The 18,631-nt window shown below is 43.0% G+C and overlaps 1 protein-coding gene across 3 annotated transcripts in view; it reads right to left on the reverse strand.

The window, feature by feature from the left end:
* Positions 1–18,631, reverse strand: part of galt (galactose-1-phosphate uridylyltransferase) — a 53,726-nt gene that overhangs the window by 28,850 nt on the left and 6,245 nt on the right. For all 3 annotated transcript variants that reach the window (XM_020042979.3, XM_010899068.4, XM_010899069.5), the window contains one exon: positions 5,025–5,147. In XM_020042979.3, the coding sequence (XP_019898538.2) occupies positions 5,025–5,147 (123 nt within the window). The remainder of the gene's footprint in view (positions 1–5,024; positions 5,148–18,631) is intronic.

Raw genomic sequence — 18,631 nt, forward strand, 5'->3', positions numbered from 1 at the left:
CCAGCCCTACTCCCTGTCTGTCCGTCCCCATACCTCTGAACCAGCCCTACTCCCTGTCTGCCCATACCCTTGAACCCTAACCTCACACCCTCCCAAACCCTAACCTCACACCCTCCCAAACCCTAACCTCACACCATCCCTAACCCTAACCTCACACCATCCCTATCCCTAACCTCACACCATCCCTATCCCTAACCTCACACCATCCCTATCCCTAACCTCACACCATCCCTATCCCTAACCTCACACCATCCCTATCCCTAACCTCACACCATCCCTAACCCTAACCTCACACCATCCCTAACCCTAACCTCACACCATCCCTAACCCTAACCTCACACCATCCCTAACCCTAACCTCACACCATCCCTAACCCTAACCTCACACCATCCCTAACCCTAACCTCACACCATCCCTAACCATAGCCTATAACTCATTTACATTCTCTTTTCCTCTCCCTCCCCCAAACGATTATACCTCTCCTCTCATTCTCTCATCATCATCTCAACTCTTCTCCCCTTCTCCCCTTCTCTCCTTCCACAGTCTCCACCCCTCCTCCCGCTCCTCTCATGAGGAAAATAGGAAATAGATAAATTATTCAACTGTTCTAGGACTGAGAAAATAGTAAAAGTGAGGTGTTGAAAAATATAAAGGGTGAGTAAATGATAAATGGAAGAGTAAAATAAATTATTTATATTGTTGGTATATAATAAGCAAAGGAAATTATTAAACACTTTTTTTATATTTAACGATCCTTTTAAATAATTTACTAATCAAATAACCTTTTTATGACGTTTGTCATTCCTGGGATTACATAGTTGGGATTAACAACTATGACTTGATGAAAGTTTTTCTCTGAAACTAGGGAAATAATGTGTGCGTGTCTGTAGTGTGCGCTTGTGTGAGTTTCTGGCATAGCTGGGTGTGTGTCTGTAGTGTGTGTTTGTGTGTGTTTCTGGCATAGCTGTTTGTGTCTGTTGGAGCTGGGGTCTAAACAGAAAAATCCTTCAGATTAGACACAAACACTGGTAGAGCTTCACTCAGACTGACAGTCAGACCTTTTCTCCTCCCCAGGCACTGCTTCCAGACAGTCCTTTTAAGCGACAGTCCAGCTAAGCGACAGTCCTTGTAAGCGACAGTCCATCTAAGCGACAGTCCTTCTAAGCAGTGTGCGGTCATGTGCTTGTGTGTGTTGCTGCACTGACATCTGCTTAATAAAAAGGGGTCATAAAAACAGCACTCAATCAGTTTAACACAGAGCAGATACATTATGTATTTGGCTAAACTACATAGATTATTTAAAGAAAAAAAAATATTACAAATGTGGGAGGGCTAAAGTATTCCGTATTTTGACAGGTTTGAAATCAACCTGTTGATGATTACTGCCGGTAGAATCCCTACAAGTCCATATGGCTACAACTGTGTTCTCTTCAGGGTGTGTTGTAATAACGTAGTTCAGTTCTACATACAGACAATGGCAAAATATGCTGTGTTAATATTGCCTGGCCAAGTTGATAATTGATGGGGCCATTTTCCAAATTACATTTAACAGTTTTTAAATTGTATAGAAATGCAGTAAATGGGCATCAACAAAACCCATAAGCAATTCATTTCTGTCAGTCTAATTTCTGCCAAAATTATTATCCAGAGGTAGAGCTCTCTGATTGGATCACCCAGCTGTGTCCTTGAGCCTCTTTAAAGTCCTCTAATCAGAAGAAACAACACCTGCTGGACATCAAAAATCTATTCAACTTGGCTCTCTCTCTCTCTTGCTCTCGGTTTCTTTCGCTCTTCTCATGCTCTCCGCTCGTCTCTCAAGCTTCCCTCACTCCTCCCTCTTCCCTCACTCTTCCCTCGTTCCTCACACAATCCCTCCCACTCTGTCCCTCTTCCCTCGCTCTCCCACACACTCCCCGTGTCCTTCTCTCTCTCTTCATTCCTGGCATCAACTGCTTCTGTTGTTGATGCTTATTTAACATTCAGTGTCAGAAACCTTGTCCAGTCTGTAAATACTCGTCTAGCTAACGAGCAGGAGAGCACTTGTGATTAAAACGAGCAGAAATAACTGCACATTTTAAAATTATTTAGCTAAATATTTTTTGCTTCAATGAGACAGACGGCCAAAGGAGACAGAACAATCTCCCTGTAGCTCTCCATCTAAAAGCTCTAATGTCCTGTCATCTTCAAGCTGGATGTCTGTCTGCTCTAATATCGGTCTACTGTATCCTGTCTGTCTGCCGTAGTCTGCCTTTGGTGTTCAGTCCAGGGAGTGTGGAGGGCATTATGCTGTTAAACCAAGTAGCTTCTTGGTACCATGGGGAAACATGACCGGGAGGGACATGTCCTTTGCGTCACACGTTACCGGAGCCTTCTATCTTTCCAAGTTTAAGATCACCCAGAGTACCACGCTGACCGCAGAGCTGTGGTTCAGTAGATCACCCCGAGTACCACGCTGACCGCAGAGCTGTGGTTCAGCAGATCACCCCGAGTACCACGCTGACCACAGGGCTGTGGTTCAGCAGATCACCCCGAGTACCACGCTGACCGCAGGGCTGTGGTTCAGCAGATCACCCCGAGTACCACGCTGACCGCAGGGGTGTGGTTCAGCAGATCACACTGACTGTGACTGGCTGTTCTCGCTTGCCGCCATTATGCTGTCACTAAATTTGCTCAAAGTTCCCTGAAAGTTCCAGTTGCAGTGTCACAAGATCTGCTGAACTGTCATGAAATGTAAATACAGCAATTAATTCCGCTGTCTTGATTTCAAATAACAAGGGGCACCCAAACAACCTGTTGTTTGCAGGGATAAGTGCTTCATAATAAATGAGTTTCTCAAAATGAATACATAAAAACTTGTCTTGCACAGACATCCACAGTGTGACGGTAAACACAGAGCGTTATTTCAGAACAGGGCAGAATGATTCAACAGTGGATGATTTCACTAGCAAATTTCACATTTGAAAATAGATAAATAAGCAGAAATAAGGTAGCAGATGTGAACAAAGATTTAGATATATCACTGTGTGTTTCTGGATATTATGATAAATTATATAAATGGAAGTTTGTACCATTTGTACTGCATTTGCCTTCATTGCACATCTACACATTCCACTGGTAATGTACATACAGCTCCGGAAAAAGACAGCTGAATCCTGAAAATAAGAGACCACTGCAAATGAATGCTTCTGTTCCTCACTCGTAACTTTCCTTTTCGACTTTTTTGGAAAGGAAAGAAAAAGGTGCAGTGGTCTCTTTTTTTCTGTAGCTGCGTTTTTTTTTCTGTAGCTGTATGTACATTACTAGTGGAATGTGTAGATGTGCAATGAAGGCAAATGCAGTACAAATGGCAATACTAAATGTGCAGTTACAGCAAATAGAGGAGGGCAGATAAATGTATAAGTATTAAGTATAGTGGATGTTACAAGTGGGATAACAGTTGTTTGGGTACAAATGGCAGTTCTAAATGGCATTCTAGATGTGCAAATTGAAGGAGTAAGGAAGCATGTGCACCCGAGATGCAGAGATAGCAACAATGAGGTCCCGAGGTAGACATGCGTGTGTAACAACGGAACAAATGCAAGTACGATGGCAATTAAAAATGTACAGAGGCAAACTGAATGTACAAGGTGAATGTGCAACTGAAATGGCAGGGCCCCCCGTGGTACGGGCTGCTGCTAAACCACACTGTGGCCCAGTTTGTCAGAATGTCTTCGATTGTGCAGCGGTAGAAGTTCACAAGGATCTTGGAGGACAGGCGGCCTTTCTTCATCCTCCTCAAAAAGTACTGGCGCTGCTGCACCTTTTTGACAAGGGCTGAGGTGTTGAGGGTCCAGGAGAAGTCCTCGGAGATGTTGGACACATGCTCCACCTCAGTACCATCAATGAGGACTGGGGCATGGCTGCAGCCATTAGACTTTCTGTAATCCACAATGAGCTCCTTGGTTTTCTGTGTGTTGACGGCCAGGTTGTTGTCAGCACACCATGCCGGCAGGCTGTCATTGTCACTAATCAGGCCTACCACCGTGGTGTAGTCTGCAAACCTGGTGGTGGTGTTGGAACTGTGTACAGGAATGTAATCGTGGGTGAAGAGGGAGTACAGGAGGGGGCTCAGCACACAGCCTTGTGGAACATATTGTAAATTCTTGAACTAATATACATTAAAGAAATGTCTGCTTTTCTATTACCTGGTATGTAACTCTGGTCTTTGTTTGTGACTCACGTCTGCATAATATCAGAGGATCATTAGGTACTCTGACCATCTGTTTGTCTGCCTAAACCAATAAGGGTATCTATCCTTTGTCCCTTGGGAATGTGGTCCTTGGGGGAAGTTGGGGCAATTGGCTCATTTGGGTAAACATTATGGCAGGAAGGATAAGGTGGCTTGCCTGGTTCCTTTTTATTAACTCTACATTTATGGGGAAAAAGACCTAAAAGCACTAAAGCCACTTAAAGTTGTTGTTAATGAAGCATGCGACAAAAACACATTGATTATATTTATTTTAGTAACTGAGATCTCTAATAGCCGGGGTAGCCAAACTGTTAGGAAGCTGGGCCTCACCAGCATTTGTATAAATGACTCTAAGCATGAAAGGATGTTAATTACACACGTTATATACTTGGTATTCCATTATTAAGTCAAGTGTTCCATTTATTTGGTTTGCTTCCATGTAGTTCACCAAATGACCCTGGGAATGACTATTAGATATACTGTGTTACAGGCTGTGTTAGTTGGTTAGTGCTGTTCGTTTTCCCTCCGCTTGATTATTGTAGTCTATTATCAACTACAATAAACGGTAATAGACTACAATTCATTGTACTCTACTAAGGTCATTACGGTAATGTCCACTGCCTGATGACACTGTCGTATTACTCATAATAGAAGAGCAGTCAGGACTGTAACGTCATATAGCTTTCCGCTGACAGATCAGAAACAAAAGGGTCTTAAGACAAACACAAGACCACCCAGAAGTTATTCCTGGCTAGTGAACATCTGTAGCAGGGAATTATGGGTAGTGTAGCCTTACCTGACTCTCTGCCTCCATCTTAGCATACTGTAACAGAAGAGGTTCCCCATGGTTTTTCAGGTATTCTCTCTGGCAGCGGTCAGACAGGGAGGCCTCATTTGGCAAGAAGCTACTGGCCCACACCTATGCCATCAAAGGAAGTAGAAAACACTGGATAAGCAATAGACCTAAAGCCTAACACTGCTGGATCCTAAGTCTAACAGACTATTGGACCCAAACCCTAAAAGGCCATTGGACCCAAACCCTAACAGATCATTGGAACCAAACCCTAACAGACCATTGGACCCAAATGCTATAAGACTAGGGCTAAGATAACTGGACCCAAATGCTAAAAGACTATTGGACCAAAACCCTAACAGATCATTGGACCCAAAATGCAACAGATCATTGGACCCAAAATGCAACAGACCATTGGACCCAAAATGCAACAGACCATTGGACCCAAAATGCAACAGACCATTGGACCCAAACCCTAACAGACCATTGGACCCAAACCCTTACAGACCATTAGACCCAAACCCTTACAGACCATTGGACCCAAACCCTAACAGACACCTGGACCCCAACACCACAGACATTTTATTTATTTTTTAAATCACAGAAAAGCAAAAGTCATTTTTATCTTTTTTCTCAACAAATGTTTCAGTATCAAGGTTTATTTGTGAAATGCACCAAACAACACAGCGTCATCTTGCACAATGAAATTCTTTTGAAACGGCACCCGCCAATCACAGAATTAAGAAGGAAAATATGTAAGCATTAATATAGCAAAACAAAAAAGATATGACGATATTATGGGACAGCCCCATTTCCAAAAAAGTTTGGACACTGTGTAAAATGCAAATAAAACCAGAATGCAATGATATACAAATAATTTATCCTTACATTTAATTGAAAATAGAACAAAGACAACATATCAAATGTTGAAACTGAGAAATGTTGTTGTTTTTGGAAAAGTACATGCCCATTTTGGATTTGATCCCAGCAACATGTCAAAAACGTCGGGGTGTGCATATTTACCACTGTGTTTGCATCACCTCTTTCTTTAACAATACTCTGTAAGCATTTGGGAACTGAGGACACCAATTGCTGTAGTTTTGAAAGTGAAATGTTTCCCCATTCTTGCTTGAAATAGGATTTCAGCTCCTCAACAGTTCAGGGTCTCCTTTGTCGTATTTTTCGTTCCATAATGTGCCAAATAATTTCAAAGGACGACAGGTCTGGACTGCAGGCAGGCCAGTTTAGCACCAGGACTCTTTTACTACAAAGGCATGCTGTTGTTATACATACAGAATGTGGTTTGGCATTTTCTTGCTGAAATAAGCTAGGCCTTGCCTGAAAAAGACATTGTCTGGATGGCTGCATATGTTGCTCCATAACCTGTATATATTGTTCAGCATTAACGGTGCCTTCACAGATGTGCAAGTCACCAATCCCATGTGCAGTAATACACCCCCATACCATCACGGATGCTGGTTTCTGAACTCTGGACTGATAACAAGCAGGATGGTCCCTCTCATCTGTTCAGGATCTTCAAAAATAATTTCACATTTTCATTTGTCAGATCACAGGACAATTCCTCACAACTCCTCAGTCCATCTTAAATGAGTTCGGTCGCAGAGAATGCATCGTCGTTTCCGGATTTTGTTTATATATGGTTTCTTCTTTGCAAGGTAGAATTTTAACTTGCATTTGTGGGTACAGCGACGTCTGAGGGCCCGAAGATCACGGCCATCTAATTTTAGTTTTCGGCCTTGTCCCTTGCATACAGAGATTTCCCTGGATTCTTTGAATCTTTTAATGATATTATGTACCGTAGATGAGATCTAACTCTTTGCAATTTTACATTGAAAAACATTCTTAAATTGTTGCACTATTTGCCTGTACAGTCTTTCACAGAGTGGTGAACCCGTCCCAATTAATACTGCAAAAGAAACCTATATTAGAGCCTCTACACTGCAGTACATATACAGGAAGGTCCGGAAATCATTGGATACTGACATAAGTTTTGTAATTTTGGCTGTTTACCAAAATATATTAAAGTAACAGTGTAGAGAATTAAATAATGAATATGACCTTAAAGTGCAGCCTCTCGCTTTAATTTGAGGGTATTTATATCTTAATTGGTGAAGGGGTTTAGGAATTACAGCTCTTTAATATGTAGTCCCCTCTTTTTCAAGGGACCAAAATTACTTGGACATTTGACTCAAAAGCAGTTTCATGGACAGTTGTGGGCTACTCCTTCGTTATTTCTTCATCAATTAAGCAGGTAAAAGGTCTGGAGTTGATTCCAGGTGTGGCATTCACATTTGGAAGCTGTTGCTGTGACCCACAACAGGCGGTCAAAGGAGATCTCAATCCAAGTTCAATAGGCCATCTCCTTAGGCTGCAAAAATAAAGAATCCATCAGAGAGATAGCAGGAACATTAAGAGTGGCCAAATCAACAGTTTGGTACATTCTGAGAAAAAAAGAAAGCAATGGTGAGCTCTGCAACACAAAAAGGCCTCTTCTCTCTGGTTATCCAGACAAATTAATAAATAAACTTCAATTATTGCTGCACACGGCTGCTAGAATCCTAACTAGAACACATTTTTTTTAACACATTACTTCTGTCCTGGCATCCTTACACTGGCTGCCTGTTAGGGTTAGGGCTGATTTTAAGGTTTTACTCTTAACCTATAAATCAATACATGGACTTGCTCCTACTTACATTGCTGAAATGATCCAGCCATACATACCTACACGTAACCTTAGATTGCAAGATGCAGGCCTTTAATTGTACCTAGAATTTCTAAACAAACAGCTGGCGGCAGGGGCTTTTCTCATAGAGCTCCAATCCTGTGGAATGAACTGCCAATTAAGGTTAGAAATGCAAACTCAGTGCAAACTTTCAAGTGTCTACTAAAAACTAATCTCTACAGCACAGTTTATAATTAGGTGTAGCCTGGCCCAGGGGCGTGAAGGTGACCAGTAGGCTTGATACTGTCCATCCTTGTGGTCTTGCCAGGTGGGCTCTCGTCACCACTGGGATGCCCTCCTTCCAATGCCTTTTGGGGGAAGAGTCACTGGCTTGTTGTTGACTCTCTGTTGCGCACTTGTGCAATTGGGCTGTATGCTGCTAGCAATATTCGGCCCTCATTCAGGGGGGTTGCGGTTGGTGGGTGTCCCTTTGGTTGATGCCTGGCAATGTGGGTGGATTTTCAGTCCCCTCCAGTTTTACATTTTAGGAGGAGATGAGGTCCTGGTCCACACCTGCGGATTACCTGGTTTGGGAGGCCCGTTGCTGTCCCTGTCCTTGTCCACCTGGTCATACTTCTGACCTAGTCTAATTTTAAATAGACTCTGGACTTTGCCCAGAGAAATTTTTTTATTATTCCAATTGGACTCTTAATATCTCACCCGGCACAGTCAGAAGAGGACTGGTCACCCCTCTGAGCCTGGTTACTCTCTAGGTTTCTTCCTAAATTCAACCTTCTTTGGGAGTTTTTCCTAGCCACTGAAATTCAACACTACTGTTGTTTGCTCCTTGGGGTTTAAGGCCGGGTGTCTCTGTGAAGCACTTTGTGACAACTTTTGTTGTAAAAAGGGCTTTATAAATAAATTTGATTGATTGATTGATTGATTGATGTCCACAGAAGACAACAGTGGTGGATTATCTTTGGATCTTTTCCATGGTAAAGAAAAATCCTTTCACAACATCCAGTCAAGTGAAGAATCCCCAAGAGGTAGGCAAATCTTTATCCTAGTCTACTATAAAGAGAAGACTTCATAAGAGCAAATACAGAGGGTTCACCACAAGGTGCAAACCATTCATTAGCCTCAAGAATAGAAAGGCCAGATTAGACATTGTCAAAAAACTTTAAAAAGCCAGCTCAGTTCTGGAACAGCATTCTTTGGACAGATGAAACGAAGATCAACCTGTACCGGAATGATGGGAAGAAAACAGTATGGAGAAGGCTGGGAACAGCACAGGATCCGAAGCATTCCTCATCACCTGTAAAACACGGTGGAGGCAGTGTGATGGCATGGGCATGCATGGCTTCCAATGGCACTGGGTCACTAGTGTTTATTGATGATGTGACAGAAGACAGAAGCAGCCGGATGAATTCTGAAGTGTATAGGGATATATTGTCTGTTCAGATTCAGCCAAATTCAGCAAAGTTGATTGGGCGGCGCTTCACTTCACAGATGACCCAAAACATACTGCGAAAGCAACTCAGGAGTATTTTAAGGCAAAGAAGTGGAATATTCTGCAATGGCAGAGACAATTACCTGATCTCAACCTAATCGAGAATGCATTTCACTTGCTGAAGACAGAACTTCAGGCAGAAAGACCCACGAACAAACAACAACTGCAGTCAGCTGCAGTAAAGGCCTGGCAAAGCATCATAAAGGAGGAAACCCAGCATTTGGTGATGACCATGTGTTGGTTATGACCATGCCTTCCAGACTTCAAGCAGTCATTGCCGGCAAAGGATTCAACAAAATATTAAAAATGAACATTTTATTTATGATTGTGTTCATCTGTCAAATTTCATTTGAGCCACATATGATATTTTTATCATATTGTTCACGAGTGAGGGAACAATGGAGTGAGGGAACAATGGAGCGGGAGATTGGCCGAAGAATCGAAGCAGCGGGGGCGGTGTTGCATTCGCTTTACCGCACCGTTGTGATGAAAAGAGAGCTGAGCCGGAAGGCAAAGCTCTCGATATACCAGTCCATTTTCGTTCCTACCCTCACCTATGGTCATGAAGGATGGGTCATGACCGAAAGAACTAGATCGCGAGTACAAGCGGCTGAAATGGGTTTTCTCAGAAGGGTGGCTGGCTTAGGGCGAGAAGCTTGGTCATCCATGAGGAACTTTGAGTAGAGCCGCTGCTCCTTAGCATCGAAAGGAACCAGTAGAGGTGGTTCGGGCAGTAGAGGTGGTCTCGTCCAGCTGGGAGGAGACCTCGGGGTAGGCCCAGGACTAGGTGGAGAGATTATATTTTGACACTGGCCTGGGAATGCCTCGGGATCCCCAGGCAGAGCTGGCAAATGTGGCTCGGGAAAGGGAAGTTTGGGGTCCCCTGCTGGAGCTGCTGTCCCCAGATAAGTGGATGAAGATGAATGAATGATATTTTTGTTCATCCATCCATCTTCTTCCGCTTATCCGGGGCCGGGTCGCGGGGGCAGCAGTCTAAGCAGAGATGCCCAGACTTCCCTCTCCCTAGACACTTCCTGTAGCTCTTCTGGGGGGGGACCGAGGCGTTCCCAGGCCAGCCGAGAACATAGCCCCTCCAGCGTGTCCTAGGTCTTCCCCGGGGTCTCCTCCCGGTGGGACGGGACCGGAACACCTTCCCAGGAAGGCGTTCCGGAGGCATCCGAAACAGATGCCCAAGCCACCTCAGCTGACCCCTCTCAATGTGGAGGAGCGGCGGCTCTACACTGAGCTCCTCCCGGGTGACCGAGCTTCTCACCCCATCTCTAAGGGATCGCCCAGCCACCCTGCGGAGAAAGCTCATTTCGGCCGCCTGTATCCGGGATCTTGTCCTTTCGGTCATGACCCAAAGCTCATGACCATAGGTGAGAGTAGGGACGTAGATTGACTGGTAAATCAAGAGCTTCGCCTAGCGGCTCAGCAAACTCCCATGAACCCTCCAGCACCCTGTAGAGGGTATATTTTTGTTCAACCCCTTGAATTGAAGGCATTGAAGTCTGCACAATTACATCTCGGTGGTTTCATTTCAAATCCATTCTGGTAGTATACAGAGCATAATTATGAAAATTGTGTGTCCAAATATTTTCTGATCTAACTGTAGATATTGGAGCCTCAACACTGTAGTACATTTATGGTAAAAACCCTGAGGAACAGAGCCTCCATCTTGCTGACACAACATATTTGGACTCTGGGCTAATTACTGAAAAAAGCTATTGTTGATGCCTTAAATCACCACTTTATTGTAGCAGGCAATCAAAACATCCAAACCTACCCCAAATAGCAGAAATATATTACAGAGCAATAAAGTATAATTGGGTAATCAGGTAGGAACACTAAAAAGCCATGTTCAAATATCCTTGCGCTTTGCTAGCTATCAACTAAAAACAATTTCATGGGTTTTTACTCAGAACTTCAGACTAACATTACAACCTAGTTGGGTAAGATCCCTTCTGAACACTCTTAATGGGAAGCGTAAATAATGACCCCATTTAACCCCTGCAGCTGAGCAGAAAGTAACTAAATAAATAAGTAGTGTTTACAGAAGAGGAACATGGAGCACTCACCAGCCAACCCTATTCTGCACCACCTTAAACCCTATTCTGCACCACCTTAAACCCTATTCTGCACCACCTTAAACCCTATTCGGCACCACCTTAAACCCTATTCGGCACCACCTTAAACCCTATTCGGCACCACCTTAAACCCTATTCGGCACCACCTTAAACCCTATTCGGCACCACCTTAAACCCTATTCGGCACCACCTTAAACCCTATTCGGCACCAACCCTATTCTGCTGTGTGTGTCGTCCCCCCCCCCCCCACTCTTCTCCCTGTACACCAACAGCTACACCACCAGTCACAACTCTGTGGTTTGACACTTCAGAGGTTTGCCAACTGGACAAATCTATAACCCCTCCCCACATACACACACAACCCTCAACTGGACAAATCTATAACCCCTCCCCACATACACACACAACCCTCAACTGGACAAATCTATAACCCCTCCCCACATACACACACAACCCTCAACTGGACAAATCTATAACCCCTCCCCACATACACACACAACCCTCAACTGGACAAATCTATAACCCCTCCCCACATACACACACAACCCTCAACTGGACAAATCTATAACCCCTCCCCACATACACACACAACCCTCAACTGGACAAATCTATAACCCCCTCCCCACATACACACACAATCCTCAACTAGACAATTCTATAACCCCTCCCCACATACACACAACCCTCAACTGGACAAATCTATAACCCCTCCCCACATACACACACAACCCTCAACTGGACAAATCTATAACCCCTCTCCACATACACACACACACACACACACACAACCCTCAACTTGACAAAATCTTGCACCTTACATAAGTTTTAGTAATTTATTAATGCCCAGTCTACTATTTTTATGCTCAGTCCACTGTTTCCTATTTGTTACTTCGCTTATTTATTTTGAATAGATTGATGCACCACCAGACCAGAACAAATTCCTTGTTTGTTGAGAAACTTGGCAATAAAACTTGTTCTGATTCTGAACGTCTCCTCTGTCTCCTCTGTTTCCTGTCACGCTCAGTATAATAGCAGGTACAAGTAACATGTTGCTGTACACTGCATAGTTTGTACATGCCTTCAGAGGAATGTTCTTTAATGTTCTACACAATATCTAAGATCCACACAACATACAAAGTCACACCTCTTTGTACTGGTCCAGCTCTGTCTGTTCTGTTTCCATTGTAAAGGGCCACAGTTAAACCCGTTAAAAGCCTTATCCAGGGAGGCTGAACAGTTAAGTCCATATTCCTCTGAAACCATAATGACCTCAGAGAGAGTGGGAGAGAGAGCACAGGAGAGAGAATGAGATGATGATGGTTGTGTAACTCTTCAAAGTGCATCTATAGTCCAAAAAGTAAAGAATGATCGAAACTGTTCAAGGAAAAGAATACTGAGAATATAATTTTACATTTAAAATTGTGTAGCTAAGCAGCTTAATTTAGGAACCTCAATAACATGTTCTTCCTGACCTGTTTTTATGCACAATAAAAATCAAATTACAGTTGGAAAATCAAGGACTTGTTTTACAAGCTGGAGACCAGAGTAATGTGTCCAACAAACATCTGGAAGTGAGCAGAGCTTTTGTTTGTTCATGCTGATTCTGCTGTTCAAGGCTGAGGGCCAACGTGTCTGAGAAGCTATACGCAGAACTGTTTACAAGAGAAGAGGATGGAGAGAGGAGAGGTTAAAGAGAGGAGAGGAAGGACATTTTAACTAACCCTAAACCTTTTTACTATGATACTTTATAAATTAACCAAAATCTTAATAACATGAGAGAATAACTATCCTACATTCTGGTTGATTAAGAACCAATTCTTATTTTCAGCAATGACCTGGGGGGAATTTTAAGGGGGAGGAGGAGCAATTAGAGTTACCTGTCTTGCTCAGGGACAGAACAGCATAGCTTTCACCGTAGGGGGATTAGATGCAGGGGGATTAGGTTCAGATACCCTTACCACTACCCATCTAATAACATCACAGCCCTGAACACAAACTACACCACTACCCATCTAATAACATCACAGCCCTGAACACAAACTACACCACTACCCATCTAATAACATCACAGCCCTGAACACAAACTACACCACTACCCATCTAATAACATCACAGCCCTGAACACAAACTACACCACTACCCATCTAATAACATCACAGCCCTGAACACAAGCTACACCACTACCCATCGAATAACATCACAGCCCTGAACACAAGCTACACCACTACCCATCGAATAACATCACAGCCCTGAACACAACCTACACCACTACCCATCGAATAACATCACAGCCCTGAACACAAGCTACACCACTACCCATCGAATAACATCACAGCCCTGAACACAAGCTACACCACTACCCATCGAATAACATCACAGCCCTGAACACAAGCTACACCACTACCCATCGAATAACATCACAGCCCTGAACACAAACTACACCACTACCCATCTAATAACATCATAGCCCTGAACACAAACTACATTCCAATTTCTACATTCTCTGGAATTGCTGCTAGTTTTTGTTATGTATAATTTTCCTATTATTTTAACATTATATTTTTCTTAATGCCTACTGTATAGATATAGTCACACAAATTTCACTTCACAGAATTAAGCTATGTTATTGGGTGGATGTGACAAACAAAATACTTGACTAAAATGCATTACTAAAAACATCACAGTCCTCAACACAAACTACACCATAAAAAACATCACATCACAACATCTGACTGGTTTTAGGCAGAGCAATAAGGTTCCACTAATATGTCCCATTAATTTAGTTACTTTGGTTTAGTATTACTGCAGAGTAATAGAAAGCTATGATGCTACTACTGTTGCATTAATCATTGGGTCCCAGTTTGTCAGAAACATGAACTGAATGGAAAATTATCTGTCTGGAAATTGAATTAGTTATCTCGCTCTGAACTATATGGTCAAAGTGTTCAGATCCTTGCATTTAATGTCCAACCTCCTCTAAATGTGAATCTCTAGGAGGGAGCCACGTGGAATCTACTTGAACCTGTAACATTTAGTAATCTGAGGTCATATCTGGTCCACGCCTGCTGCCCTCCATCTGACTAACCCTAACCAGCCTCCTGCTACTGAAAACGAGCAGTAAGAGCAAAATTATATTTCAGTATGAATGGAAATTAGACTGTAAAACCTCAGTATGAGTGGAGATGAGGGTATTAAACCTCAGTATGAGTGGAGATGAGGGTATTAAACCTCAGTATGAGTGGAGAAGAGGGTATTAAACCTCAGTATGAGTGGAGAAGAGGGTATTAAACCTCAGTATGAGTGGAGATGAGGGTATTAAACCTCAGTATGAGTGGAGATGAGGGTATTAAACCTCAGTATGAGTGGAGATGAGGGTATTAAACCTCAGTATGAGTGGAGATGAGGGTATTAAACCTCAGTATGAGTGGAGATGAGGGTATTAAACCTCAGTATGAGTGGAGATGAGGGTATTAAACCTCAGTATGAGTGGAGATGAGAGTTCAGATGATTCTCTGCCAGGCCTGTTTTGCAGCCATCTTCAGTTGTTTGTTTAATTTCTTTCTCCCATAAATCTAATTTAAAGGAAAGTTCATTACGATTTGACTGGCTGAAGTCCACCCCATTGGTTGGATGTTTCATCCACCCTAACTTTCACTACTTCTTCAAGTTTTACATTTTCCTATTGATGCCTCAGTAGTAGTACAATACATCACCAGCCATATTATATGCTTCTGATAAGTAATCAAGCTCTGAAATGCAATAGGCAAGATTTCAAAACGTATTCATGACCTAATTCCATTTCATAGCCCAATGATGATTCTTGTTCAATTCCAAATGGCTGTAACGTGGCACTTATGATGCACTTTATAAAGAGCGACGTACATGCTGGATCGGGATACGGGCGTAAATCCACCATAAAGAAAGTCCACCTTAAGGCTACGTGCATCGTTAAACCGTCATAAGTGCCTCGTTATCGGGAAACTGGGCCCAGATCTGTTAATGATCAGACATTTCTTTCTTCTTTCTAAGTTATGGTAAGCATTGTTCAGTCGTCCACTGAAGAAGTCTATGGTATTGCTGAGCTCACCAGTTCTTTCCATCTTTGTAATAAAAGTTGTTGGTCAAACATTTCCATATTAATTAAACTATAACCTCATTGTATCATAAGAATGTTCAAACCCAACCCTCTAACAGACCCCAACCCTCCAACCCACTACCCTCTAACGGACCCCAACCCTCCAACCCACTACCCTCTAACGGACCCCAACCCTCCAACGGACCCCAACCCTCCAACCCACTACCCTCCAACGGACCCCAACCCTCCAACCCACTACCCTCTAACGGACCCCAACCCTCCAACCCACTACCCTCTAACGGACCCCAACCCTCCAACCCACTACCCTCTAACGGACCCCAACCCTCCAACCCACTACCCTCTAACGGACCCCAACCCTCCAACGGACCCCAACCCTCCAACCCACTACCCTCTAACGGACCCCAACCCTCCAACCCACTACCCTCTAACGGACCCCAACCCTCCAACCCACTACCCTCTAACGGACCCCAACCCTCCAACCCACTACCCTCTAACAGACCCCAACACTCCAACCCACTACTCTCTAACGGGCCTCAACATCACAACCGCTCTAATCTCTAACAGGACTCAACACTGTAACCAAATACTCTCCCTGAAATCCCTTTCCTGGCACACAGCAATGTACATCCACCTGAGAGGAGTAAGGATCAATAATAATGAGAAATAAAAGCACTGAGGTTTGTTTAGCTGCCGGTGGGACGGGTGAGAATGGCAGGTGTACCAGCCGGGAGGACGGGTGGGAATGTCAGGTGTACCAGCCGGGAGGACGGGAGAGAATAGCAAACACACACACGCTGCTTCCAATACTTACATCACACTGGCAGGTGCCTCAGGCACACACTTTCAAATCATTCTTGTGACGGGAGCAGTTCAGGTACACAGACTATTTAAATGACTACTTGAATGTAGACTCCTCCCAACTTCGGGCTCTCTGCTCTCCTCCTCTGAGTGTGTAACTCGCACCCCTTATGGAAGAACTCCAAAAGAACACTGACTCTAACTGTCCTTATTAAGTCTTTCCATACTACATTCTGTTTGTCCTGTACGAAAAAAAGCCTTTGATCCCTAGGCTGATTGCAAAGTGACTTCTGATGTTAGGGATTCAAACCTTATTGTTTAAGCACCTAAATGAATAATTTTATTCAGAAGAGACATTGAGGCTTGGCCTACCTGAGGACTGCTAGGTCAAATCAACACCATTTTAATGCAGGGCAGCTTGAACATCTCAAAATATTATTTCTTTACAAATTCCTTATCAAATAGTCCCTCTTACAAGGCTGTAGGATAAATAAGTAATACATTTCAACACAATTCAATACTAATACATTTCAATACAACATCAGCTACCTGGCTTTTCCCTTTCTGGACTCTCAGGAGATTAGAGAAACCACCACTTCAGCATCAAATTCTGAAAAAAAAAATTTATGCTGAAATTTTCAAAGTTTTCTAATAAATATGAACAAGGCTAGGACAGGGATAGTAACAGGAGAACAAGAGAGAGAAATTGAGAAAGTTGAGATGGGAAGCTGAATATTGGAATATTATCCATTCTTTCTCTCTCAGATCACCCCTGGCATATAACCCAATTCCTTCATTTGTTCTTTAAAGCCACCTTGAAATTCTGTTTCAGGCCTCTGCTTTAGGAACCGGTTTCACTCAGATATTCAGTGTGTTGTGTATCTGTGATGGAGTAACCATCTTTCAGTTCTCAATGAAAGTACAATAAATGAAATAGAGTTATAGGCTTCCTAATTCAGCTTCCTACTCCTATAGACATTAATTGGCTTCCAAAAAATTAAGTGACTCTTGGTGAAAGACTTAAATATTCTAGAAGTATAGTAGTCTAGTTACCTTACTAATATAGTAGTTTGGTATTTACCAGTATAGCAGGTACCCTAACAGTATTGTAGTCTAGTAGTTATCTTAGCAGAATTGTAGTCTAGTATTTACCCTAGCAGTACATTAGTGCAGTATTTACCAGATAACCTAGCAGTATAGTAGTGTAGTAGTTATCCTAGCCATAGATTTGTATTTATCAGTATAGCAATTATCCTAGCAGTGTAGTAGTCTAGTTACCCTAGCAGTATAGTAGTCTAGTTACCCTAGCAGTATAGTAGTCTAGTTACCCTAGCAGTATAGTAGTCTAGTTACCCTAGCAGTATAGTAGTCTAGTTACCCTAGCAGTATAGTAGTCTAGTTACCCTAGCAGTATAGTAGTCTAGTTACCCTAGCAGTATAGTAGTCTAGTTACCCTAGCAGTATAGTAGTCTAGTTACCCTAGCAGTATAGTAGTCTAGTTACCCTAGCAGTATAGTAGTCTAGTTATCCTAGCAGTATAGTAGTCTAGTTACCCTAGCAGTATAGTAGTCTAGTTACCCTAGCAGTATAGTAGTCTAGTTACCCTAGCAGTATAGTAGTCTAGTTACCCTAGCAGTATAGTAGTCTAGTTACCCTAGCAGTATAGTAGTCTAGTTACCCTAGCAGTATAGTAGTCTAGTTACCCTAGCAGTATAGTAGTCTAGTTACCCTAGCAGTATAGTAGTCTAGTTACCCTAGCAGTATAGTAGTCTAGTTACCCTAGCAGTATAGTAGTCTAGTTACCCTAGCAGTATAGTAGTCTAGTTATCCTAGCAGTATAGTAGTCTAGTTACCCTAGCAGTATAGTAGTCTAGTTACCCTAGCAGTATAGTAGTCTAGTTACCCTAGCAGTATAGTAGTCTAGTTACCCTAGCAGTATAGTAGTCTAGTTACCCTAGCAGTATAGTAGTCTAGTTACCCTAGCAGTATAGTAGTCTAGTTACCCTAGCAGTATAGTAGTCTAGTTACCCTAGCAGTATAGTAGTCTAGCTGCTCCTTAGTCCTAGGGCGTCTGATGTTTTCTTTCCAAAACTATGCTGCTGTGCTTTATATTTTCCACAGAGGGCTTATATCAGTACTATATCTGTGGGCCAGACTGGGCTGTTTTCCACAGAGGGCTTATATCAGTACTATATCTGTGGGCCAGACTGGGCTGTTTTCCACAGAAGGCTTATTTCAGTACTATATCTATGGGCCAGACTGGGCTGTTTTCCACAGAGGGCCAGGCAGCAGGAACAACACCAAGGAATCACAAGTGTAGCTCTATTTAAGGTCTATTACTGCCCTCTAGTGGTCTGTCGAGAAGCTGCAGGACTGTCACCACCTGCTGAGCACATAGCAGCTACATACATAAAGAGGTGGGAGATCCTTAGACAT

This window comes from Esox lucius, chromosome 23, assembly GCF_011004845.1.
Source record: "Esox lucius isolate fEsoLuc1 chromosome 23, fEsoLuc1.pri, whole genome shotgun sequence".
Lineage (NCBI taxonomy): Eukaryota > Metazoa > Chordata > Actinopteri > Esociformes > Esocidae > Esox > Esox lucius.